The sequence below is a fragment of the Taeniopygia guttata genome, chromosome Z (assembly GCF_048771995.1).
Source record: "Taeniopygia guttata chromosome Z, bTaeGut7.mat, whole genome shotgun sequence".
In the NCBI taxonomy this organism is placed as follows: Eukaryota; Metazoa; Chordata; class Aves; order Passeriformes; family Estrildidae; genus Taeniopygia; species Taeniopygia guttata.
The window spans coordinates 75127278-75152570 of record NC_133063.1 but is presented as its reverse complement, the minus strand read 5'-3'; the positions used below and the strand labels follow the sequence as shown (position 1 = coordinate 75152570).

Here is a 25293-nt window from a genome sequence, read left to right as displayed (position 1 = left end):
TTTTTCACTCTCTTGAAATAAGGACGAAGAAAATAGTGACAGAATTGAAGGGAAGAAACACATTAAACTTTCAAATTAAACATAAGATGTTTATGCATAGAATGAAATACAAGTAAACCTGAACAGGATTTTAATTACTCCTTTTCCATTATCACCAACACAAAAAAATATGAAGTCTTTTCTTATATATGTAATGTTTGCAAAGATAAAAGTTTGCTAAAGCTCCTCAGTTGGCAAGCCTGTCATGATAAGAACTAAAATAATAAAGAAAAATGCCTTTTTTGTCCCCAGGAAAAAATAAGGTGAACAAAGAAGGCATTATAGAAGCTGATTTCAATTGGCATCCCACAGGACCAATATTCTGACAGACAGCACTTAAATTTTTTTAATTATTATTTCCTTTTAACAAGGCATGTGAATTCTTTTGTTAATGTGTTAAGACAGCTTCTAAAATTACTTACCAGCTTTATATGCTAACGAGTTAGAAGCTGGCACAGACTTCTTGTAACAAAGGTATACACTGGAACCCCACTGAAAGACACAAGTTTCATCTTAGAACCAGCAAAAATGACAATATGCAACAGAAATCAAGCATTTGAATATACTGTTTTTACAAACAAATCCGGTATTTTAACAAAAAATATTACAGAATAAAATTACTAGCTGGCTGCTGAGTGCATGTAAATAACAAAAATGAGAATTCACCCTTCTCTCATTTTTACAGATTACAGGATTTGCATAAATTAACCACACCACACACCACCACACTACTCTCTGAGTTATTTCAACGAAAGAACAGGCAAAAGTGAGCAGATTAATTTCCACCTTCACATTTCCTTCCTTTCTAAAAGTAGACTCTTATGGGGACTTCATTACCGGAAGTCAAGTTCTAATCATCATAACCCATAATTTGAAGCTTTTATTGTACTTCTATAAACTGGTATTGACATAGTGTTTTTGCAGTTCGGCTACATATCCACTACCATTCAAAAAAACCTCACTTATTCCACTGCAAGTAAACTAAAGGCAAAACAGACTACACAAAAGAGAACCAATTAAAGCAAAGCACACTGAGAAACTCTAAGCAGCAGTTATCATCCTTACAATCCCTTAGTAACACAGGCATTATGAATAATTAAGAAAAAAACACTTCTGCTTCATCCCAAGTGTCAGCATCCCCAAAGAGTGTGGGAAAGATAATTTAAAAAAATAAATTTAAAACTTTATTGCACGACTCCTAAATAGCACCTAGACACGAACATGCAAACTGAAGTAGCAAGTAATCAGTATGAAACAGTAATTTCCAACATAACAGGAAATCCAAGCAACAAAACCTACAAAACTGACATCTCACACATGGTATAAAGAATGAAAGCATTCTGATGTAGTGATAGAAGACAATTACAATAGTGCTAAGAAGAGTTTAAGGAGCTCCTCCTTCAAACATATGTGTTGGGCTAAAAAAGAAAAAAGAAATAAAAAGAACCTCAAGCTTACAAATACTCACCATACCACAATTTAAATTCTTATCTACTTTACAGAATGTGTGAGGAGGGGTTTCCCCTTTGCTGGTAACAATAACACAGATATCTGTCACTGCCAGTGAATTCTGGGGTCGCACTGGAGGGGCCCTTCGGTAGGTGATGAAGATGCGTTGTGAAGAAGCCGAGCTGTTGTTAACATTAGCGCAGCGACCATACGGAGTAGCTTGAATCACCTCACAGCCCGAAATTATGCGTTCCTTCCCCTCGTAGAGAACTCTGAGAACAGAAACAGAAACACTATCATGTGTACTCAAATAGATACGAAGTTACTTGAGTGAATTTGGAGAAACTGCCCATCCATTAGCAACCTATGTCATAATTGCAACATTTTAACATGAATCTTCTACATTCTCTTGCATCATGCAGCACCTGAGGTTAAAGAAACTGTTCAGAAATATTTAAAACCATAATGAACTGTCTGTGTGAAAAAACCACAGTTGCAGAAAACTAAAATCAAGGTGCATTGAAAAGGATTTAGTTATAGAACTAGTTGGAATGCTGCACTATGAATGAAAAATAAATACAAATTCCACTTTAAATTTCTTGCACACATCATAGTGCATAACTTAACCACCAAAATTTCTGCTAAGTCTTTTAAAACTTTTTTTTTTTTTTTTTTTTTTTTTTTTGTTAAGTGTTTTCTGGGTTTGGAGGGTTTTGTGGTTTTTTTTGTTTTTTAAAAATAAATATTTTTGGAAAAGCACAACTTATTTTGCTCTTTTCATTGGGTTACCTTCTCCATAAAATTAAAGAACCTCAAACAAAACAGAACCAAACAACTACATTGGCAGCAGCTCTCAGGCCACATCCACTGTGCATAAGGAGTTTACATGAATTCTTCATATCACTGTCTTACATCAATCAGAAGAAAATACTAACAGAGCAGTCTCCAATAAAACTTTCAGTTCAGTTTTCGTGTATTTTAAATAAAATAAAAATTATAAATTTATTCCAGAAACATGTCAGCTGTCAACTTATGAGAAGGAGCACAGCATTAATCAGACTGTTCTAGCAGTCCAATTTAATAAGTTTACAAGTATTCTACGAAAAATACTTTAAGTGTTCAAGATTTTATCAGCGAGGTCACCTCTCACCAAAAGAAAAAAGAAAACATGCACCTCTACATGTACACTAGAGAAATATTATTAAACCCACACCATTTCCTAACCTCATGCATAGTTCTCAACTTACAGTATGATATATATCTCAAGAAAACAGAAGAAAGCCAACCACCCATGAATCACGCAAATTAAACAATGGTTTTAATGATTCAGAGAAAACACGCAGAAGTGACACATGAAATAGTGCACATGACACCCTGTGTATACAATATCCTCCCCGACAGGTCTGCCTTTGATTAATTATTACTGATCACTGTTAGACTTGTTTCCTGCCTTTTTACATTTATAGTTTGGTCTCAATCCTAAGTACACATTATTTGCTAAATTATTCTATCAATTTCAATACAGTTTCACTTCAAGCAAAATGTAAACCAGTTTCCTCTAGATATTAGGTCCTTTGCAAGAAGGACCAAAAGAATCTTATCATCTCATTGTTAGACTGTTTGTATTGTACATGGAAATTCTCTCATGCCCAGTTTTACTGATTTAAAAGTGTACTTCAGTGCATCAGGTAATAGAGTTTAGAAAGAAGAAATAAAACCTCGTGGCTGTTGAGCTAAAAACCATAAACCATAAAAAAACTTTGCTTCTGGAAAACCATTTCAAAATAGTCAGACTTTTGTGAATCGCATTTGTCTAAGACTGCTGTCCAGTTTGACTCCTCCTTCTCCAAGTCCAAACATAATCCTGTCTCTCACAGTTCCTAGGCAAAACACACCTTCATAACTCTCTTCCTCCCTTATTTTTCAAGTATTGAATAATAGAGAAATTTACATAAATATTGTAAGGTCAAAAAAGTGGTGGATCAATAAAAAGGAAAAGACTAACATACTTTTATTATTTAAAAGCATTTCTACTGCCATCTCTAGTATTATTTGTCTGAACAAATAAGTTACTAGTTTCATCACTATTACCCTACACTGTTCTAAACATCCAGCTGCAGTTGTCACAGTGGTGGGATTAAGGAGCACTTGAAGATGCTGGCTGCTAAGAACATTCTCCAGTTTCTATTATGCTTCTTGCAATTTGGGTTCATTTTCTTTTTTGAAATACATCTCTAATGGAGAGGATCATCATCATCAATTTGTTCAACTGATATGCCTGCGGACATTTTCAGAAATCAGGTATATACAATCACACAGAAATCCTAAGCTAACCCTTAGCACGGAAACCCTAAGCAAATCAAAGCCTCCCATACCACTTAAAAAATTTTTAAAAATGTAAAAATCAGAATTTCTTTACTTACATAATGCAAGTTACCTAACTTTAGCATTACTTGGTATTACAAGAACCTCTGCTTCAGACAGGAAGTCTGATATTCTTTCTTTTCTATGCTAAGTGTTATGAATTGCAAAACCACTTGTACTTAAAAAAAAACCATTTTTCTGTCTGTTTTTTCTTCCATGTAAGAAACATATGCTGGAGCACTAACAGATTCCTAACTGAAATGTAAAACAAAGAAGTGAGCTTTTGTTTGCAAGTCTCATTCTACCTAAACCAAAACAGATCTCAAATCTCAGTTCTTGTCTGTTTTGGGAACATCAGCAAAAAAACTGGTGAAGAAAACAAAAGAATGACAACAACTGAATTATTTCACAGACATACAAGCTTAAGATACTAAATTTTACAGCTACATTTAGGAAGAGGATCTTAGAGATCTTTTATCCTAGGAATGAACCTTTATTTTTTCAATTAATTAATCTGATTAATTCTGGGAAATGTAACATCCAAAGGAATGGCACATGGCCCAACTGTGTGCAAGTAAGTAATTGCAGCAGGAATTCGCTCTAGCAACTTACAGACACTTTGATTCAACAAGTAGTGGACAAATAGAAAGGAATGAGGATGGAGGGCACAGAAATACCAAACACAAGGACAGTGGCAGACAAACAGTAGAGCCTATCCCTATCTCCCTTCTCACCAAAATGCATTTGTTTCACTACTTTCCCTAAAAATAACACTGAAAGAAATATAAAGATAGACAAAAACATACATCAAGAATCACTTGAATGCTCCAACTATGACATAACTCAATTTTATACATACATTAACGTAAGAGTACACATTTCACCCTTTCAAGGGATGTATACTTCCTGTACATACTGAGTTCACTCAGAGTGTCAGACTGGTTCAAAGGTAAAATATTACTTCATACTGGTTCTTTAATAAAATAATAGAAAACAGCATAAATTATCCTTCAGACTCTACAGGCACCTCTTGCCTGAACTCTGCTTTTATCTGAACATAATGGAATTCACAGAGGAAAAAAAAAAAGCCAAAGGAAAAAAAGATTGCTCTACCCATCTCTTGCACATAGATGCAAAGCAGGAGGAACAGCGGGGGAGAATATGCACCATTGCTCAGAGAGAAAAGACTGCCATGATGTGTTAGGTGTGACACCCTAACTAGATCTGTCTACAACAAAATACAGAATAAATACTATTTGCCAAATGCCATCATCTTAGCCAACTACTTGCCTACTTTGTTTACAAAACCTCCCCAAGCATTCAAACTCCTAAGGTCATGGGAGATACCACGTACACATATGCTAGCCAAGCTGCTTCCTTAAAGACACATGCTGAAGACTGATTTTTCATTACTTCCTTTGAGGAAACAATCCCTGTAGAAATTCTTCCTTCTGTAAGAACTTAATGAAGTTTAAAAAAATCAGTCAAAATATAAGTTCACACTGTAGTGTCCCTTCTTGCAGTGCCAGTCATACACATGGGAAAAGATTATGTTAGAAATCACCTATTGGAACGCAGGTTAGATGATCAAGATGAATACAAGTTAGAATGTACCAGCTTAATTATACAACTTGAAATATAATCCTTAGGAGTGAACTGTCTCACCATGAAGCTGCTTTTATTATTCAGATTTCACTATCAGTCTCCTCCCTCGACACTGTTTGTCAGTAAGCATGCAAATTGTAGGTCAAAACCAGGGTATGTAGGCTTCAAGCCAAAGCAAATAAGCTTATAAATGAAAATAACTACAAGTATTATAGCATATATATAGATGCATGATTTTTACTCCCTACTATTTATTTACTAAGTAGAGATGAAAGAACGCATTCTTTATTTTGCTATAATTGTAACAGCGTCCCACAACCAGGCTCTATTTTCTTTCTCATTATGTTCCCAGCAGTTCTACAATGCCCTCATATATTTTTAAGTTGTATCTTTCACCATAAGCATTAAAGTGAATTCCAAAGTGATGATTTTTGACTTCCAAACTAATAATTTTCAGATTAAGCATGTTAATGTTTCTAGATTTGGACTCAATCATCTTTCATAAAACCGCAGCAGAGAACTTAATTTCTCATATTTTATCAGCTTCATCTCTCTCTATCCTCCATCTTTAAAACTAAAGCATTATCATTAATTTTAAAAAGACAAATTCACTAGAAGACTGACACTTTGTTCGATGTATTCGATACAGAAACAAACAGTAAGCAATACAGATTCATACAGGACTTTTTAAAGAAGTTTTCTCACATCTCTTTTCACCTTCATCTATGAAGAGTAAGATTTTATCATTGAAGGAGGAACTGAACTGCAATAGAAATCTCACCCGATGTCAGTAAGAGGTGGTTTGTCCCGGCCTCTCTTGTAGCAAAGAAAAAGTTCAGGACTCTTTAGACTTCCATAGTTTAAGTTGGCTTGGAGGGCTGTAGGGGTGGCCTCAACACAGGTATAACCTTCTGGGACAGTTTCACCAGCAGATTTAATTATCACAGCAATGTCAGTAATTGGAGCCTTGGGACCAGTTGACTTTGTTTCATGTCGGCTGATTTCTTGGTCCAGGAGTGTTGCTGTGTCTGTATCAGTGAGCCCTGCCACCACAAAATAGTCAGCCACTCGTGGACCTTTGTCTTCTATCATGGTTACGTCAATACTTCCTGGGTAAAAGAAAGAGAGAAATCAAACATTCTGCTTTTAAACTCAAACCCTTCTCTCAACAACTATGAGGATTTAGAACTTCTGAAAAAAAATTTTGAAAATAGAAAAATACAGAGTTATATACAGAGTTCATGAAAATTCTACGGAAACGGCAAAATAAACTTTGACTTTTGCTGCACAAAAAAATACAGAAAAATATTGCAGGTAATCAGATTTCAGTTCTAGCACCACAACAGTAATGTTTTAGCACAAGGAAGTTTAAGTGAGATATAAGGTAACTCAAAGCTCTTAACACAGCAGCTACACAGAAAATCCATTTGTGTTATCTATCCGATTGTCCAAGCTCTTCACAGGCTATGTGTTGATGTAGGTATCCCAGTCTAAAAGTACCCATTTTTTTCTGCCATTGCTTATGAGCAATACAACCCCAAAATCACATTCTTTTTTTTTTTTTTTTTTTTTTGACAGAACAATTGCAAGTACAGGATCACCACTTTATCTACTGAATAATTCATCCATTTTGTTTTATAACATAGACCTAATAGTGCAGTCTTGAGACACTCAGCTGGCAACTGTAACATCTGGAAGTCATTTACAAAAATCACACAACCAAACCCACATTTCATCAGCTGATCAGGCAGTACACATCACTGCTCTGCTGCACATTCCAGAGCTGGAAAGATCTATTCTCCCAACACCACTGATGTTCACTAAGCATATTATGTTAAAGCAGTGAAACGTACGTTTCTATTAAGAACAAACCTAGCTGACAGCCTATGCTCAACTACCTCAAATACAATTTCAAGTACCCAAATCTCATTAAATCTTTTATTTTCACAAGATGAGTAAGACCTATTTAAAAACAGTAGCAGTCAAGCAATGAGCCTGAATACCATTATACCTCTTCAGGAAGCTAAGTATGACATTCTTCTAGATCTCCTTGTTTCCATCACCTGATTTTTGGGAATTCCATATAAAAAATGAGTAATGGAAGTCTGGTTTCCATCTCTGAAAACAAGACTGCTACAGCTGCCAAGGTCCTGCCTACCAAGGAGAGGTGGTTCATGGGTATTACCACCAAAATAATTAGTGTACCAATATTGGGAAGTTTCTTGTATTCAGAATGCTCAAGTCTGGTAACTGCAGACACACTGGCCTCTGCTGAAAGAAAGCTGGTGTGATGAAGGCAATATAGTCTTGTTCCCTGCAACCTTATTTGTGCTCCTGTTCTTATTCTGCTCTTTCTTACTAACATTATAGTCAAAAGCTATTTTCAATCTTCACAGCACACAAGATTTCTAAGAGTTTTGATAATAAGTGTACTACTCATGAGGCAAAAATCAGTTATCTATCCTGAATATTTACTAAGAAATTTTAGCATAAGATTATGCAACTTGTGCCCAACACTATATTGCAAGGTACTATTGTAGTATGAGACAAAAGCAGGGAGAGGAAGGGAAATAACTTCATGTAAATTTATTGTATCTTTATATTCTGACTACAGATTTTTTTCCTTACACTGAAATAACAATTTTTCAAATCCCTTCAAACTTGAAAGGAGATGTACCTGCACCCTTTAAATTATTTTTCCATAATATTTTTCACACTGTACTGTCACTACAATGTTCTCTGAACACTTTGGCTAACAGCTTTGTAGGGCAATCCATACAGAGACAAAGAGTCTGACTGCCTTGCAAAGGAGAAGGCAAAGGGAAAGTTATTTACCTGACTGTATTTATGTCTAAAACATGTATGTGGATGTCATATCAACAGGAACAATAAAAGGTTTATTCAATTTGTCAGGTCATCATTTCCTTGTTCTTCAAGTGCCTACATCTCCTGAAGAACAAGGAAATGACACCAGAGCCACAGATACCTGTGAAGCTCCTATCACCTTTAGATACAACACTTGCCTCAGTTTACTTTTGCTGTCATAAAAAGCATGAAATCAGCAATGAAGTGCCTTACAGCTAAGCAAGTCAGCAAGAAATGCAGGGGGAGTGGGCTGAACTTCATCTCTATATATTGGTCTTCAGTTAAAAGGTCCCTTCTCACACTGCTACTGCTTGTTTCCACCTTCACTTCTGTTCAGAACTATAGTTTGTGCACCCGCATAATGAACTGGAACAAGAAATTGCTCTGACTGAATGCTAACCTGGCAGAGACTTAATGTTCAACCAGAACAGCTCTCCAGCAACTGCCTGTGTCAGCACAAAAGCAGTAGCAGTATGACCCTTTCAGCAGCAGCACTGACTTACACTGGATTAATCATAAAACTGTGAAGTCTTAAATGTTTCAGTTTGCCTCTGAGATGCCTGGAATTGTTTGCAGAATAATAAAAATAAAGAAATAAACCATCCACTCTCTGCTCCTTTTAAAAGAAAGTCCTGAGCTAGAATATCTTGCAATCTGTAAAATACCATTCCCATTGAAATCAAATTACTGGAAAAAGCTGATTAAAATCAGCAAAATGGTTGGCATCCTATCAGTTTGGGGTTTTTTTACCCAAAACCTTTTCTAAATGTTCCAGCCTTTTATTAACTGGGTCACGTTCGCACAGCTCAGTATCATGTTCTCTCAATGTAACATTAAAATCATGGCCTACATTTACTTTTACACACAGAGCTGGAAAAAACCAAACAGTAACAATAACAGCATACATCAAAAACCTCATTAGAGTTTATATTTTTATCACAGCTCAAGTTCCTGGAATTTCACTAATGTTATCATCAAATATGCTTTAAAGGGAGAACTTAGTTTTCCAGGGAAAACAGAGAGAGGAAAACCTAAAAGCACCTTAAAAAGTAAATGCTAGGATTTGGAAAGTTAGAATGCAAATTAAGAGAATCCATTGCTAAATTTTCATCAGTGGGGATCAATAAAACTGTAGAAATTAGTTGCTAAGGAATACACACTTGTATCTCCTTGTGTACACTACATTTTTCTCTCAGCCATGGCTATGTTTTACCTCATAGAAACTCTGTGTAATATGTGGCAGGCAAAAGTTAGAGTCACCAGACAATTCAGCTGAGATACTTGGCAAAAAAGCTTTGCATGTCAGCACAACATTTATTGAGTTTTCAAAATGTTCCGCGTCTCTCAAAACAGTTCCTTTTCCACAAGGATAAGTAAGGTTTCAAATAAGCTCGACAAATCAGCTCTTCAAGAGGCTGTTCTCCAGTTTCAAAAAGACTTAAAAGAAACAGGATCACTCAAAAGAGACCTGAAAGTAATAGCTCTGAATTAAGCCATAGTGATCTTCACTCATGCAACAGTTCTAGAAACATAAATAGACAAAGAATTAGCAGACAGCCACCAATACAAATAGAAACAACAGAATTAATCAAGTTCAAGAATACTCTGCTTTCTGAACTGCAGGAAAAAAAAAGCCCATAGGACTTGTGGGGAGCAAAATAAGTCCAGTAATATTTTCCATTATTTTTGTGATGATTCACACAAGAACAAGTATGAACACTGCTTCTCTTAATAGACAGGGGAACAAACATTCTTCTAAGAGCCCATCTATTCTAAGTTTTATCAAAGCAACTTTTCCCAAGAAGAACTTCAAAAGCTACTGTCCTCCATCCATCTTCTATGAGCACAGCTCTGTACATCACAAGTCTATGAAAAAACCTCAACATTTAGAAAATATTAGGATTTCTATTGTAACACACAATAATGTGTTTCCTTGCAGGAAAAAACCTAAATACAAAACCAATTCTAAAATTAAAAACTGTATCTTCAGGTTGGATAATGACAATGCAGGACATACTGGAAAAAGTCAATATACAAGTCCCATGAAATATCTTGTTTGTGAAGTCTACACAGATATCTTAATTTAAGCTAAATAAACCAGAAAGAAAAATTGGGAATTGCATTTTAAGAATATGAGCACTAGTGTTCAAGGAATTGCAAACTCCAATGTCCATATGGACCCACACAGGTTATAAAAAAAATATTTTAAGTGAAGTTTGTTTTCCAATTCATTCATAGTCCGCATAAGGAAAGTTTGCTGTGAGCAGTTTAGGAACAAAACTATTTTTTAAATAAAGGAAGGGGAAAAAAAAGAACATGCATTCAGAATAAAAGATGCACTTTTAAAACCCACTACTCCCCACATGCTATTCTAAAAGGAATTCCCATGTACAGTAATTAGTTTTGTAGAAAGAAAACAAAACCAGTCAGCAGAGAGTACACTTTAAGGCACTTAGTACATTTAGCCTAAGACAAGATTTGCTTAGCAAAAATATACAGCACTAAACAAAATAACATATTTTCAGTGCTAAATGCCAGAAACATGACAAAGTGTTCTCTCCCACAGTCCATTTAAGGTTGGCTGCTTTAAAAACATTGTCTTTCTCACAATCAAATGCAATTTTATGATTCTTCATAAAGTTCTAGCAAAAATATAGTTAAGTTGCTATTATCTTTACAAAGGTCACTGACCTTTCTTAAGGAGAGGTTTCACAGGGAAATGGCCTTGGTGAAAAGGATTCCATTTTTATAAAAATAATTTTTATAATTTTTGAAAAAAATTACTGCCTTAGACTTTGCTTCAATTCTTTACTAGTCACTAAAGCTTCAGTTAAATTCCAAAAATTTATTTAGTGTCAAATTATCCTCTAAAATTAGGCCAGAAAGTCAGCATAAGTCTACAAAAAAATGGTACAGTTAAACACAGTTTTTGACATGTGTCCTGAAGAAAAGGAAGCATAAGCTTTGTGAAACTGCATACAGAAGCAATCAAGGGAAAGGGTTTGTTACACCAATCTGATAATTTGCATAGAAACAATAACACCTTCAACTAACAAGAAGGTGGCATTCTTAGAAAACTGTATGTATATTCTCACTCCAGAGTAAATAAGACCTGGATTCAGAAATAGCTGGTTTTAAGGCTTATGTGCAGACAAATCCTTGAGTATTGCTTATTCCTTTCAGCTCCTGGAAAGTAGTGTTGCAAATGCTCAATGCACAAAACCAACAAAATAAGCTTACATCTAGAGTATGTGGGGATATCAAGGGGTATTTTTTCATTTCACTTCTGACTGGAGTCCTAACCTTATGTGTTCTCAAGAAAACCCAGCACAAGGTTCAGAAGGCCAACTAGCACAGCTTTATTCAGAAAAATCAAGTTGGTCTTTAAAGTCTTGTAATTCCACTTCAGTAAGCACTCTACTACCTGAAAAGGTAGTAATGTCTGTAAGTGATTAATGGCTACAATATAGCATTACAATTTATTAAACTTGCATCTTCTTTCACAAACTGACATCACCCACAAAATACTAGGTGTGTGGAAACTACTAGTTACAAAGTACTTGCTGTGTGGAAGCTTGTAACATCCATACACAGATGACTGAAAATCTTAGAAAGATGAGTTCTTCCCTTCATAACTAGGAATATTTTTGTAACCCAACTGCACAGGAAATTAGTTTTATTCCAGACTGAAGAATAAATTTGGTACTTTTTATTCACTGGAGTTGAAACATCTATTTTGTCAACAGCCTCCACAGTTAGAATTTTAAGGTAGATGTTAAAATTAACTCAGGACTTCTCTACAATTCTTAAACTAAGTGAATTATACTTGGCTGTTGGCAGTAAAGAAGTTTAAAAAATGTATGTGTACTCTTATCTGACATTTACTTTTAAAATGAACTGACCTAAAGATCACTGAAAACACTGAATTTACTACACTAATTTAAGAGAGAAAGACATTACTAGATAGACAGAAGACAGTGCATTAGGAGGTCATCTGCAAGACTTGGAAAATGTATTGGCTACCATCTGCGTAAGAAAGAAGCATTACTGTGTTTCTCAACCACTGCCCTAGGTTAAACTTTGTAGACAACACAATGACTACCACAGGCATCTCACTCCTCAATACAGAAACACAGCTATGTGCACAAGTCATCTATTATTTCCAATTAATTAATCAGAAGAGAAAAAGGGTGTACAGATTCTGAAAATACAGAAACTTTACCCGGAGTGCTAAAGAAGGCAGATATCTCATTCTTTATTCACACAGACTATTGTTTATCTTGTACTGAGATTAAATAGCACTATTTGTGAAGGAATGGGAAGAACAGTGTGTTTTCCTTTTGTATAAAAGAATCTTCATTGATGCCAGCTAAATCTTTATTTTATGACAAAACAACCAGTGCAGAATTTACTTTAATCAGTGAATTTGGAAATGTGCCTTAAAACACATAAAAAGTATTACATAGTATGCACATACACCTCGGACAGGGACATTAAGAAACAAGAAAGAGATACTTCTTGAGATAAACAGTATCAGCTTTCCGTTCAACCTGAAAGGAGAAAAAAAATTAAACAAGAGTTATAATTGACTTTAAATACACGCTTGAAGAAGTTAAATCACTGTCATACCCAGCAAAGAGATATAGCTGAGCTGCATTAAGCCTTCAGCTTGTCACTCTTTTCTTATGCACACATTTGAAATACCAAAATCACAAAATCATTTGGTTTGGGAGCAGAGTAACTTGATGTATCATCTAGTTCCAACCTCCCTTGCCATGCACAGGAGCACCTTCCATTAGGCCAGGTTGCTCACAGCCTCATTCAGCGTGGCCTTGAACACCTCCAGGGATAAGGCATCCACAGTCTGGATACCCTGATTCTCTGGGCAAGCTGCACGTCACCAGCCTCATTGCATCCTACGTGCAATCTAAACTCTTCTTCTTTAAAACTGTTGCCCTGTATTCTGTGACCTACAGGCCTTCTCAAAAAAAATCTCCATGTAGCATTTCACAACAGTGGTAAAGACAACAGCATAATAAAGCTGGTGGCAAGAAACAGATGATAGATGGTCAAAAAATTAGCAGGCAATCCTAAATCAGAACAATTAAGTTTAATCACCTAGGGCAAGACAAAGTAGAACCCGAAGGCCTGAAGATAACAAGTTTGATCAGCAGTGAGGATTTAGACACTAAAAAGTGTCTAGGACTGCTCATAAAAATCAAATCTAACTACAAATGCTAAAGGACTGTATTACTGGATAGTGTGGTTACCATTAATACCATGAATTTGTTTTTTTAAAACTTCACATTAGTGAAATATATCAACAATAGTGCTTCCTTTGGCTTTTTTCTTTTCCCCTTTTCCTGGTTGTATTCCACAGCAACAGACAGAACACAGTGAAGGTGGTTGTCAATGTTAACTGTATTCAATAAATCTGCATGGTTGTTCTTATTCTAGATTCCTCAATTTTTGTCTCTGTTTAACTAGATTTCAGGACCAGGAAGTAGATAGTTGAGTTCACTCTGAAAAGCAGTAAGGAATGCAACTATAAACTATACCTGGCAATCAAAACTTCATATAATGTTTTGTTTGGTGGGTTTTTTATTCTAGACACAAAATATTATGATTCTAACACACTCATGTACCCACACAGGCTTAAAAGAACACAGCAAATGCAAACACTCCCCACTATTACCCCTTAACAACCAGAACATACACCAGCTGGCACTCCAGTTGCTTGTCTGCTCCAGCATACCCTTCACTGCTACTGCTCACATCACTGTGCTTGTCCATATCATACTCACTTCTAAGCAAACCTATTTCTACTCAGCCAAGTATGCAATTCCAGCTTATGCATTTCATTTTCACAGCAGAAATCAGATCTTGCACGCACATTATAGATAACATAATATTATAACAGAATGGAACATTATAAACTAGACTATCCCACAAAGTTAAGTGAGTTCAGGAGGAATTAGTGAATAAGGACTCAAAATTGCACTTGCAGCACACATGGAAGTCACAGGGACACATCTATGTATAAGTTCTCTGAAGCATGTTTTACAGTATGTAAGAACAGAAAGTACATCCGTATATATATACACACATATACACACCTTAACAAAAGACAAGGTAAGGCAACATTATTACTTCCAGCACACCATTAGCACTGAACAGGATTAAAATAGAAAAAACAGGTACTCCACAAATTATTAGCCAGCCAGTCAATAGCAAGAGAAAAAAATTATTAGAAATGTTTTAAAATACTTTCTTTTTTTGATTGTGTATCGGATTATTATGAAAAAATAACAGTTACAGTCACTTGACTAAATCACATAAGTATTAGAAAAACCAGAATCACAAAAATAACTTCAGAGTTATGCACTGCCCACCTTCTACCTGTCTTAACACAACCAGCTGTGGAACAGGAATGGCTGGATGTCACCAGCATTTTTGGTCTGAACACACAAATATGCAAATACAGGGCCATTCCTTCCTAGCAGTTTTCAAGTAAACATTGGAGAATATTGGAATTGCACAACTGAAATATATTACAAACTACATGGTGATTATCTTACAGAAGCCTCTAACACTGGAAAAATAAACTTTAAGAACAAGGTGAAAGATAAAAAGCTGGCCAATTACATTTTAATGAAGCATAGGATGACTTAGGAGTGAGATAATTTAACTTCATCCAGCAAACAACCTGTATCAAGGTCTGACACTGAAAATAATCTAGACTAGCTTTTTGCATCAGTTAGCTAAATTGTTGCAAATTTGAACATATGCAAAGAAAAAGAAATGTCGACTCTGCAGCTGCTGTTTGCAGATTGTTTTCTGACTGCATATGAACACAAAGACCAGGTATAAAATGCATATAACTAGGCTTGATGGTAAAGTTTTCCAAGGCATTCCAAACTGATCACTACAGTAGGAAGCATCACAGCAAATCACCTCAGGTAAGCAACTCTCACGGAAGAAAAGCCACAAAGCCTAGAAAAAATCTGATAACACAAAGATTTTTTTCCCTCCACCTAAATAGAAAACAGTTCTCAGAGCAGCAGAGTTCTGCAGACTGTGAATGTTTGAGAACCAAATCACTTCTGCATTAAGCTTTTGGTATGTCAAACATATTTAACACCGTTAATACTGAAAAAACCTGTATGACATAAATTGATTAAATAAATAAACCTTAACATCAAATTACCATAGTTAGAACCCAAACATCAAAGCCTAGAACACCACCAGTGAGAAACGCAAAGATGTTTTTCACACTTTACCTGTTACTCCTACAATGACCGAAGAAAACAATTGTTTTTAAAAACTTGGACAGGTATTTGGTGTCTCTTTTTGGTTATTTGTTACTAACATTTTCATGAGAGCCACTAAAAAATACACCATTCTTATAATGGAAGACAGGTGCCTATGCTCCTTCATTGTAGACTTCCTTTCCAATTTGCTTGGAGATGATGAAAAAGTGTACATCACAGGAAGAAGAGAAGGAGATGAAATAAACTGACTCTATAAATCCAGTATTGTAAGAAGTGCTAATGACATAGCAATAAATATCTCGTTTTCTCAATCATATACAGCTTGCCACTTATGCATCAATTTTGTTACTAAGAAGTCTTAAAGCTTTCCAGACATGTTTTACAAAAAGCAGAGAGCACTTCGGCCTTAAACAAAATTTATTATTGTTCCCCATTACCTTCAAATATCTTTGCATTTGGTTTTTTGTTCTGTATGCAAAGATTTTCAAAGGAAGTGAGTAAACTAGCCAAAAAATTTTCAGGTTTACATTTAATAAATTAAAATTAGTTAGAAAAGCAATCTACCAACAATTTAAGGTTCTGTCTTAAGAAGTAGAACAGTGTTTTAGTCTGATTTTTTCCTGATTGCCAGCAAAACCAGTTACCACTGCTACAAAATAGTGGGGCAATGATGTGATGATATAAATGACTGTATCAAACATAACAAAACTTTCAGAAGCAAAGTTTTGTGATAGCAACATGAATAACTACTCATTAATTAAAAATGTCTGAAAAGGTCACTAAGTTAATGGACACTATGCAAGGACACTCAGAGGTCTGAAAATTTGCACCTCAGAAAAAACCTGAGAAAAAAAAACCAACGAAAAACCAAAGCAAACAAAACAAAACAAACCCCAAAAAACCCACTAAGACAAAAAACAAAACAAACAAACCAAGAAAATGAAACTAAACAAAAAAAAATCCCCTAAATCTAAGAATACCCAACCTATTCCAGACCATCCAGTCTACTTCTACCATATTAATATTCAACAGTTTAATTTCTCCAATTGAACGGTAATTTCAAATTGTCCAATGGTATAAAAATTTGAGCAGTTATAGACATGCAAGGCCAAAACTCAAATTCTGAACTGACCTAGACAGTCTTGAGAAGCAGCTGGAACCAATGAAGGCAAGTTTGGTACCAGCAAACTAAGTTCTATTGCCAAGGACAGAAAACAGAAATGGAAAAGATATGAGACAGAAAGCATGATAATCAGCAAGCAGTCCAGCTACACTCATTTAATAAACCAGTTTAATCTTGTTTCATCAGTGTTGTACCAAAACTGTTCTTTCACATAACAGAAGATGGCAACTACTCCGAAGACTGCAATAGCTCAAAAGAGAAAATTTAACAACAATAATAACAGCATTCTCAGAGCAAGAAAAGTACTTTATAAAATGCACTTACTGCCCCAGTGGAAAGCTTTAAAGGTTAGCCATGCTCAGTATTATGTAATGAGTTAAACATCTGCTGCCCTGGAAACATTCTTTGTTAGAGAACTCTTTCTGTAATTGGAAACTCCTTTGGAAAAAAGCCAAATATAGTATCCTGAAACAAAAACAAAACAGCAAAGAAAAAGTCAAGAGACAAAATTCCAGTGGCTGAATTTCTTCTTGGAGCCCAAATCTTCAAGATTGCTTTTTGTAGTTATTTTGGTGCCTTTTTTTGGTTGAGGTGACTAGGGACTAGGATTTGGTTTTCAGAGGACAAAGAAGAGAAGAAAGAACGTTGCTCCAAATTCACCTGAGAAGTTACTCCAAGTAAGCTGTAAGAGCCAGAGATACTCTCTTTTTTATTGCTCTCTCTACAAAGCATTGAAATAGTTAAGTATTAATATTGAAATTACTTTGCCAGAATCTCCACAGAATCATGGTTTGACTAGATTTCTGCTAACCATCTACAATACAATCAGCCATATATCACTTGAAATCATCTAAGGGCTCTACAAAACCAGAGTGAAAAACCCATTCTCTGGTTTTGAAGAACAATATTTTCCTCGTTTTTACCTTTTGGTTAAAAAACACACCACTGCAGGAAGGCATCTTTATTCTCTGTAGGGCTCTTCATTGACAGCTTTACCACACCAAATACAGGCTGCATCACCAATACATTGAGCCCCACAGCCTATCCCCACCCCACTGAACTCTTCTTGTGCCTATCAAGATGAAATTATTCCCATTTCTGGTTGGCCTACGATAACCACCTTCAAACCACTCGGCTTCAGCATTTTCATTCTTCCTCAGCTGCTTTTCAAGCTTGGTGGGAACTTATTAACACTTCAGAAGTCTGTCTTTTAATCGTCTTGCCAACTCCTCATTAAGAAACTCTCATTTGCCAAGATGCCTTGAAATTAAGTCCAAACCACACACTTGACAGCAGTTAGAATATTCACGCTTTTGGTCTTAAGCTGCAGCAGTGTATTACTTATACAGACATATGTGTCTACAAGTATTTTCCTCAAACATCAAAAAAAGCCATCAAGGGTAACAAGCTTGAAATTCTCTATCATGAAGTCCTAACACACACCAGGCATGATAAATGTGAAGTCTGACATTATCTGACAACCTATTTCGAGCCTTCTCTTAATATCATCATATGATACTCAAAATACCTATACTGTGTTACTCAACATACTGTGGAGCTCTCAGACAAAATAGTTACAGGGAACTTGATTTTCTAGGATAAACTGTACAGCTTTTAGGCAGTAGAATAAGTCAAATCATTGTCAAGAGCATACCACTAATTCCTGTCATAATATAACACATGTCTTTGTATTTAAAATATTCTTCATGCTTGTTTTTATGGTTTTGTGGGTTTTCTACTGTTTTGACACACAATATATTTCTGGATTTAGTAACTGATCTAGCAATATGTTTAAAATAAAAATCCTTGTTTTCCTAAAGCAGGCTATGACTATCATGAATACAATTTGCAATTGCCAACATTTCTATTTCCAATTTAACCATTTAGGAATTAATAAATTTGATTTACTTAGAGAACCGATCTCTTTTCCAAATTTTTTTGAAATCCCAAGATTTGATCCCATATGACTTACAGAACAGCATAGTCCCAATGCTCATTTGCTGTGGCATGCACAAAAAGTTTGTGCATACTATATTCATGTATCTGCAAAGGTTGGAGAGGAATTCACAATTTCCTCCTTTGCAAAAAAACCAACCAAAAAAACCAACCAAAAAAACCCCAAGCCCCAAAACAATAAAACCACCAAAACAAATCCCTCAAAACCTCCCCCACCAAACCAAAACCCAAACAAAAAAACAACCAACAAAAACCCAGACACCCATCCCAGCCCTCACAATGTGCTCCCAAATATTCATCAGCGGAACGTCCTCATTTTCCTGCAGTGATACTGCTCCACTGTATACTTTACCATACTGCTGGCTCTTGAAAGGGACAGGGGGGATGATGGTTCTGGAGTCACAGGAATTTGCCTTAGAGATGGCCTACCATCAGTTTAGTCCCTGCTCAAAAGAGAGAGCATAACCCCTTCCTCTATGATAGCTTTAATCTTTCACACTCTTTTTTTTAACCTCTGCCAGGTCTAGGGCAGCATCAATGCTCCATATAGACAAGGGGAGTAGGACTATAAATGGAGTGACATTACTTTTACGCTTAACAACCTGGACAACTCAAATGCAAAGTAGTTCAACGCAGACATTCAAACCAGAAAGCATGCCAGTTAATGGAGAGAATTTTAAAAAGGAACAACAGACAATTAGACACTTGAGAATCAAAGAAATTTCCCTCCTCAGATCTGTGAATCATCCAGCTACTAATATAACTAGAAAAACAATTCAAAATTAAGCGAGTGACTGAGTAAATAAGATCTTTTATTTGTAGCAGAATCAGCTGGATCAAAAAGCCTAAGAAGAAGAGGTTTTGAGATGTACAGTGCATACACTGTATATCTGAATTCACGGAAGAAACAAAGAAAATCTGTAAACGTGTTTGAACAGGAATTGTTCTGCTTTCTTTAAAATAAACTGAAATGTCACATTAGCCACTATGTTCACAGTGAATGAGTCATCATACTCCAAAAGAACTTCAGGCATTTACATATAATTATCTTACGAGTAGATTTCTACAAAGTTCAAAGCAAAAATGCAGCAAAGTATATGTATCAGAGTTTGAAATGCCTTTTAAGAAAGCATGGGTTTCTTTTAAGAAAGTTTGTGTACCATGCCTTTTTTTCAAAGGTGAACTTGCTATTTCGTCTACCCAATCCTGAACTACATACTTCTTCCTTTATTGTGTGTTAGGTATGTCTGGTTTATTCCTAGAATTGTACCAACATAGCCAGAAGTCCACAAAAAAGAATTCTGCTCTTCAGGGTCACACATGATATAAGCCCCTGTGGAAGTACACCACCACTAGCAAAACAAATTTTTGGTTTGCAAAATCTGTCCTACTTATGGCTTGAGAGTTCCTTATACCAGTACAGCTCCAGGTTTGCGTACATTGTTGATTAGTATTGGAAAACTTTAGTGGTATGTCTATACTTTATTCACAAACAAAACCAACTGTCTTGTACAGGGAGAATTACTACTTACTTATTTACTACTAAGACATAACAAAAAGTGAAAAGAAAGGAAGGATATATCCCCAAGGTTAAGCAAAAATTTAAGGCCAGAAAAAATTCAAGTCTCTCACTGATGATTCGAACTGCAAGTCATAAATAAAAAATAATAATACGAAACATTGTACAGGAGACATATACACTTGCTTTTTCTGGTTTCAGGAAAACTTTGAGAAAATAGTAAAGCATTTATGCAGTTACAAAATTTTATCTGCTGACCTTTGAATATTCAGAACTGAAAACAAACCTGGATGTGACCTGTTAGAGGCAAACTGCTCCAAGCACTAGCAAGCCACATCACAGTGGTTTCATTACTTTGAAACCTTATAATAAAAGCACTTGTACTCTTCCTTCTCCTGCTAAATCCAAATTCTACTCTTGAATGTATGCAGTACCTGTTCAGAAAACTAAACTTCATAGGATTAGCCTTCCCATAGTCCTTCCACAGGAACTGGAAGAAGAGCTGCAGCTGGTAATTGAGGGCACCTAAAGTTAGGCTTTCATTTTGAATTACCCTCTAAAAAGAAGGTGGTGGATAATAGGGGAGGAAGAAAGCCTTGAAACTTGAGTCTTGCTAGACTAAAATCAACTTCTGCCAATATTGCTCTTCAGTCACATCTTTGGCAACTTTAGCACCCTAACAGGTACAAGACACATATGTTTTACATACATTAAATATTTCTCAAGTTATGCAACTCCTTGAAAGCATTTCCTCTGGCAAAGATACAGCTTAGTTTTTAGGTTTTGTTACAAGGAAACTTGCAAAAGGTATTATCTATGCTGTGAAAAAATACACCTCAACATACTTAAGCTCACATTACCTGCAAATAAATCAATCTTCTGCCACATCCAGCTAGATACCCAGAATTTTACATTCTCACTAGGATCATTACCTAAAATATTATTATGAAACCTCATGCCCAGCTGTGAAAGCACAGGTACAAATGACTCTGTAGTGTAGGCAAGCTGCTGCTGCTATTTCCAAGGATCAACTGTTAAGAACTGGCCACACTGGTTTCCATATTTTGCAATAGTCCCTTTTGATGATTAGAGTAACTAAATGAATAATCTATTGCTGAGATTCAGGATGTTACTTTATTTTTCCTTTCTATAACTTTCTCTTAGACCAAGATGGATATCCTGCAGAAGCTTCAGGGTTTAACTATACAACTACAGGTGCCTTGAATTCTTGAATTTCCTGAAACATTAAGTCCTTGAACTTCTTTTTCTTCATATGCTGCTTATAGGTAGCTGCTCTCTAGTTGTGTTCTCTTTCTCCCAACTTCAACCATGCTTTTATCCCTTCCTGAAGCAGAAAAATATACACATTATATATATACACAGCAGAAGGATATTTTAATCACAAGACTTCTATCTATGTCAGGTTTCTTATCTGGTTGAGAGTATAGCTTCTTCCCTGGAGAACAGACATGAGGGCTGGAGCCACGTTATGTGACACCAGAAACAGCAGCACTGGGCTGCTCAACAGGGAAGAAAAAAAAGTCTTGCTTTCAGCAGTCAACTCCTCTACATTACAAAGATGTGCAAAAGGGAAGAGCAGCACATCAGGAAAGAGACTTCAGCTTATGCATTACTGATCACAGGCTGAAATTAATTATAAAGACAAAAGCTATCACTGAAATGAGCTGGTTCAGCGAAAAATCAAGAACATTGAGGGTTTTGCCTATTTGGTAAAAAATGGTTAGATTTTGTGGTATACCTGCCCTTTGTTCACAACTGGAGTATACTTTCATTTCAAAATTATGAAAGCTTCTACGCCTTTGGACACTTTTAATTGTAAACTCAGCTTTTGCTGCTAGAAGTGAATAACTTAATTTGCACATCAATCCTTGATTTACACTATTTTTAATATCTTTTAGGCAGAGGAACACAGGCTCTTGGTTTTTGCTTGAAAAGCATCAAATCTCTTTACAGACTTTTTGAGAATAAAGGAAAGGAACTGAAGTGTCACTAAATGAAAAGATGAAAGCAGAGTAAGGCAAAACTGGCCCACTGCATTTAACTGAAACAAAGCAAATGGAATGTTTAATGACATGCAAGCCAACATTCAGCATGAAACTGTGGGTACACTTTTACTGTTGTTTTGGTCAACAACTCTGAGATGCTGTTAAAAAAAAGAGGAAAACATAGAAAATAGTTGCATGATTAAACAAAGACCATAATCATAATCTTAGTAATTCCAAAAACTATTTTCAAGTTTCCTGTCTGCCAAAGCAAACAGTAAACATCAATAGTTTAACACCAGGACTACATTCATACCCTCAAAAAGTCTGTAAGCAGAAGGAAAGGGCTAAAGTGAGATACTAACCAAGACAAAACTTTCTGCTCAAACAGACCTTGGAATGCAGAGCACAGTGAACTTGTACTCCTGAAACTTTAGAATAAGTAAGTCTACATGCTTACATTTTGTGACAGATGCACAAGAATTAAGTGAACATGAAACAGTAACACTGCACCAGAAAATACATTACACCCCAGAAACTGTCCTGAACTAAGTCACTTTGCTTCTAAGAACAGAGAACTGTGAACATTTATCCACACAAATTTGCAGATTAAACACTCTCATTATCATTACAGGGGTGTAGCATTTCCAACAACACCACCTCTTTATCAGATGGGAAAGAAGTAGCATCATGTTTCTGTACAACCATGGGTAACAACAGAGGGATTATTTTTGTAGCAAACCAGAAATTCCAAAGCAGATAAAAAGCCCAAAACATTAGTTTACTGTTTGAAGCACTACAGGAGGAAAACATGTCTCATGATGAAAGTGCAGCAAACTGATTTTAATTTTACAGATCTGAATAAGCAGTATGGACAACTATCAGGCAAGTCACATGGGAAACAACTTAGTAACTATGACTATGACCCCCAAGAACTATTTTACAGGTCACCTCTGCCAAGATCTCCAGTATTTTGAATATCACCCAATCAAGCAGCATGCTGAAGGTAGGCAATCCTTTACTTGGGATGACTAGCATGCAGAGGAAGAAGATAGCCTTTGACAGGGCAAGCTACCCTTCCACAAATACACCTGATTTACAGGTTATAGGCACTTTTTGTTGTTATTTCAGTCAGAAGGCCTCGAAACCAGTAAGAAGGCCACCAAACGTGCTAGACTTTATACACACGGCTCTATACCTACAGGTGCTGGTGAAATTCATCTGAAAGCTTAACAATAAGATGTAACGGTCAAAAGACTATCTTTTCTTCTTCTTACAACTTTTTCAATATATCTTTTTTTACCAAATTCTAGTGAGACTTTTCTCCTGTATTTTTAAGCAAACCCTGATGACATGTCCAAATTAACACCTGAACATCTTTTTCCTTAATATCAAGATTGAATTCCAAAATCAATTCCACACTGGTGAAAACCAGACCTAAAGAAGAACTAAGCTTAAAATGATACAACTTCTAGAACTGTATTTCAACAATATGTATCAGTCCAAAGGAGAGCTAAATATATGTTGAGTCAGAGGGATACTATACATACCAACATACAATATTCCAATTTTGCTCAAATTGGTTTTTAATGAAAACTATATAAAGTTTATCAGAAAGAAATCACACACACAGTTTCCAAATAAAAAAACAAATATATAAGACATGGTCCAAAAAGATGTCATTACTTTACTTTGGGCTATGGAGGGACCAATCTTAACTGAAGAATAAACAGCTAAATGTAACATTATACTTATCCATACGTATTTGTGAAAATGCCCATCTTAACTTGTAAGATTTCTTTTTTTTTTTAAAGATTCAAACATTGATATTTAAGCAGTAATCAGTGTCAAGTTGTGCTAGTAACTGTTTTAATACAGAAGTCAGAACTCATGTAGGCAAACTATATTTATATTTCTGGTTACTACTAAACTTTGTTGCACTGCTCAAGACAGACATGCACTATTAGCATTTCATATCCACTGAAATGGTAAAAAGCAGAGTATTCAGCCAATTCTTAAAAAAAAGTTTTAAAAATCTTAAAAACCACTTACTGTCACATTTATAATGTAAACATTCACAAACTATCTAACAGTTATAGGTTTTAGTTGGTGTCCTTTGTGCAAAGGATTTGAAATATATATGCTAGTATGGCTGGTTAGTAGTCTGGTTAATCACTTTAGTCTGGTTATGACTGCTTTTCAAAACAAAATACAAATAAAAATTCTTTCGTGTTCCAAACAGATATGAAGTAGTTTGCATTCCACCATTATTTTTCCACAGGAACAAAACATTTACTGCCCTAACTCCTAACATACCACCTCAAAAAGAGTGATGCAAAAACTTTTAACATTGTGTTTGGTCCACACGAAGAAACAGCCAACAGAAGTAACAGCAAATAATTCCTTTTTGTATAAATATGTCCATGTGCAGGCTCAAATTTACTTAAACTTTTAACTACTACGAATTTTAGAAATTTCATAGTAAGCCAAGAAAATATTCGAGAAGTCGCACTAACGCGAATTAGAGGAAAAAAAAAAAGAAAAAAAAGTCAAATTAAATGTCCTGTTTGTTGTTTGTCCTGCCCTCATGCAGGTAAAAAAGGTTAGCCACAGGTATTGTTTGACAGCAGCACAACAGTCCGTGTCTGCAGTGTTTGATCTTAACAACATTAAAAAGATTGGTACAGAATTGACATTGCTTAAAATTAATGTAATGTTGTTCTGTTTTTGCATCCCTTTTGAGACTGCAGAACCAATACTTTTGAGGACTGTGTTTGGCATTAACAGCACAGTTAATCAGCTTACATCATATTTGAAGCGTCTGTGAATATTTTTTCACTATTTGACACACTAAGTCCTAGCATATCACCAGATCTTTCCGCTCCATAGGCTATCTGGCTGTGCAGCAAAGACGCAGGAGGTACCCTCAGATGATAATACAGATTGACGAAAAGTTATGCATTTAGCTTTTCCTTGTTCTCACAGCTTCAGTACTTTAAGTTTCTTACTCATACGACCAACTTCCAAAATACCAGTGCGACTCAGGACGATCCCTGTTAACAGCCTTCCTACAGCCGGTGACGATCTCCAGTTCGGCAC

At 35.7% G+C, this 25293-nt stretch overlaps 1 protein-coding gene across 5 annotated transcripts in view; it reads right to left on the bottom strand.

The window, feature by feature from the left end:
* The window catches only part of DENND4C (DENN domain containing 4C), a 70501-nt gene that overhangs the window by 44447 nt on the left and 761 nt on the right, over nt 1-25293 (bottom strand). For 4 of the 5 annotated variants that reach the window (XM_002190607.7, XM_072922623.1, XM_030258736.4 and 1 more), the window contains exons 2-4: nt 6239-6566; nt 1508-1760; nt 462-531 (exon numbers count right to left, since the gene is read on the bottom strand). In XM_002190607.7, coding sequence (XP_002190643.2) covers nt 462-531; nt 1508-1760; nt 6239-6549 — 634 coding nt within the window. In that variant the 5' untranslated portion in view covers nt 6550-6566. Of the gene's footprint in view, nt 1-461; nt 532-1507; nt 1761-6238; nt 6567-17040; nt 17182-25293 lie in introns of all 5 variants that reach the window. The other variant, XM_072922622.1, reaches the window with a different exon arrangement.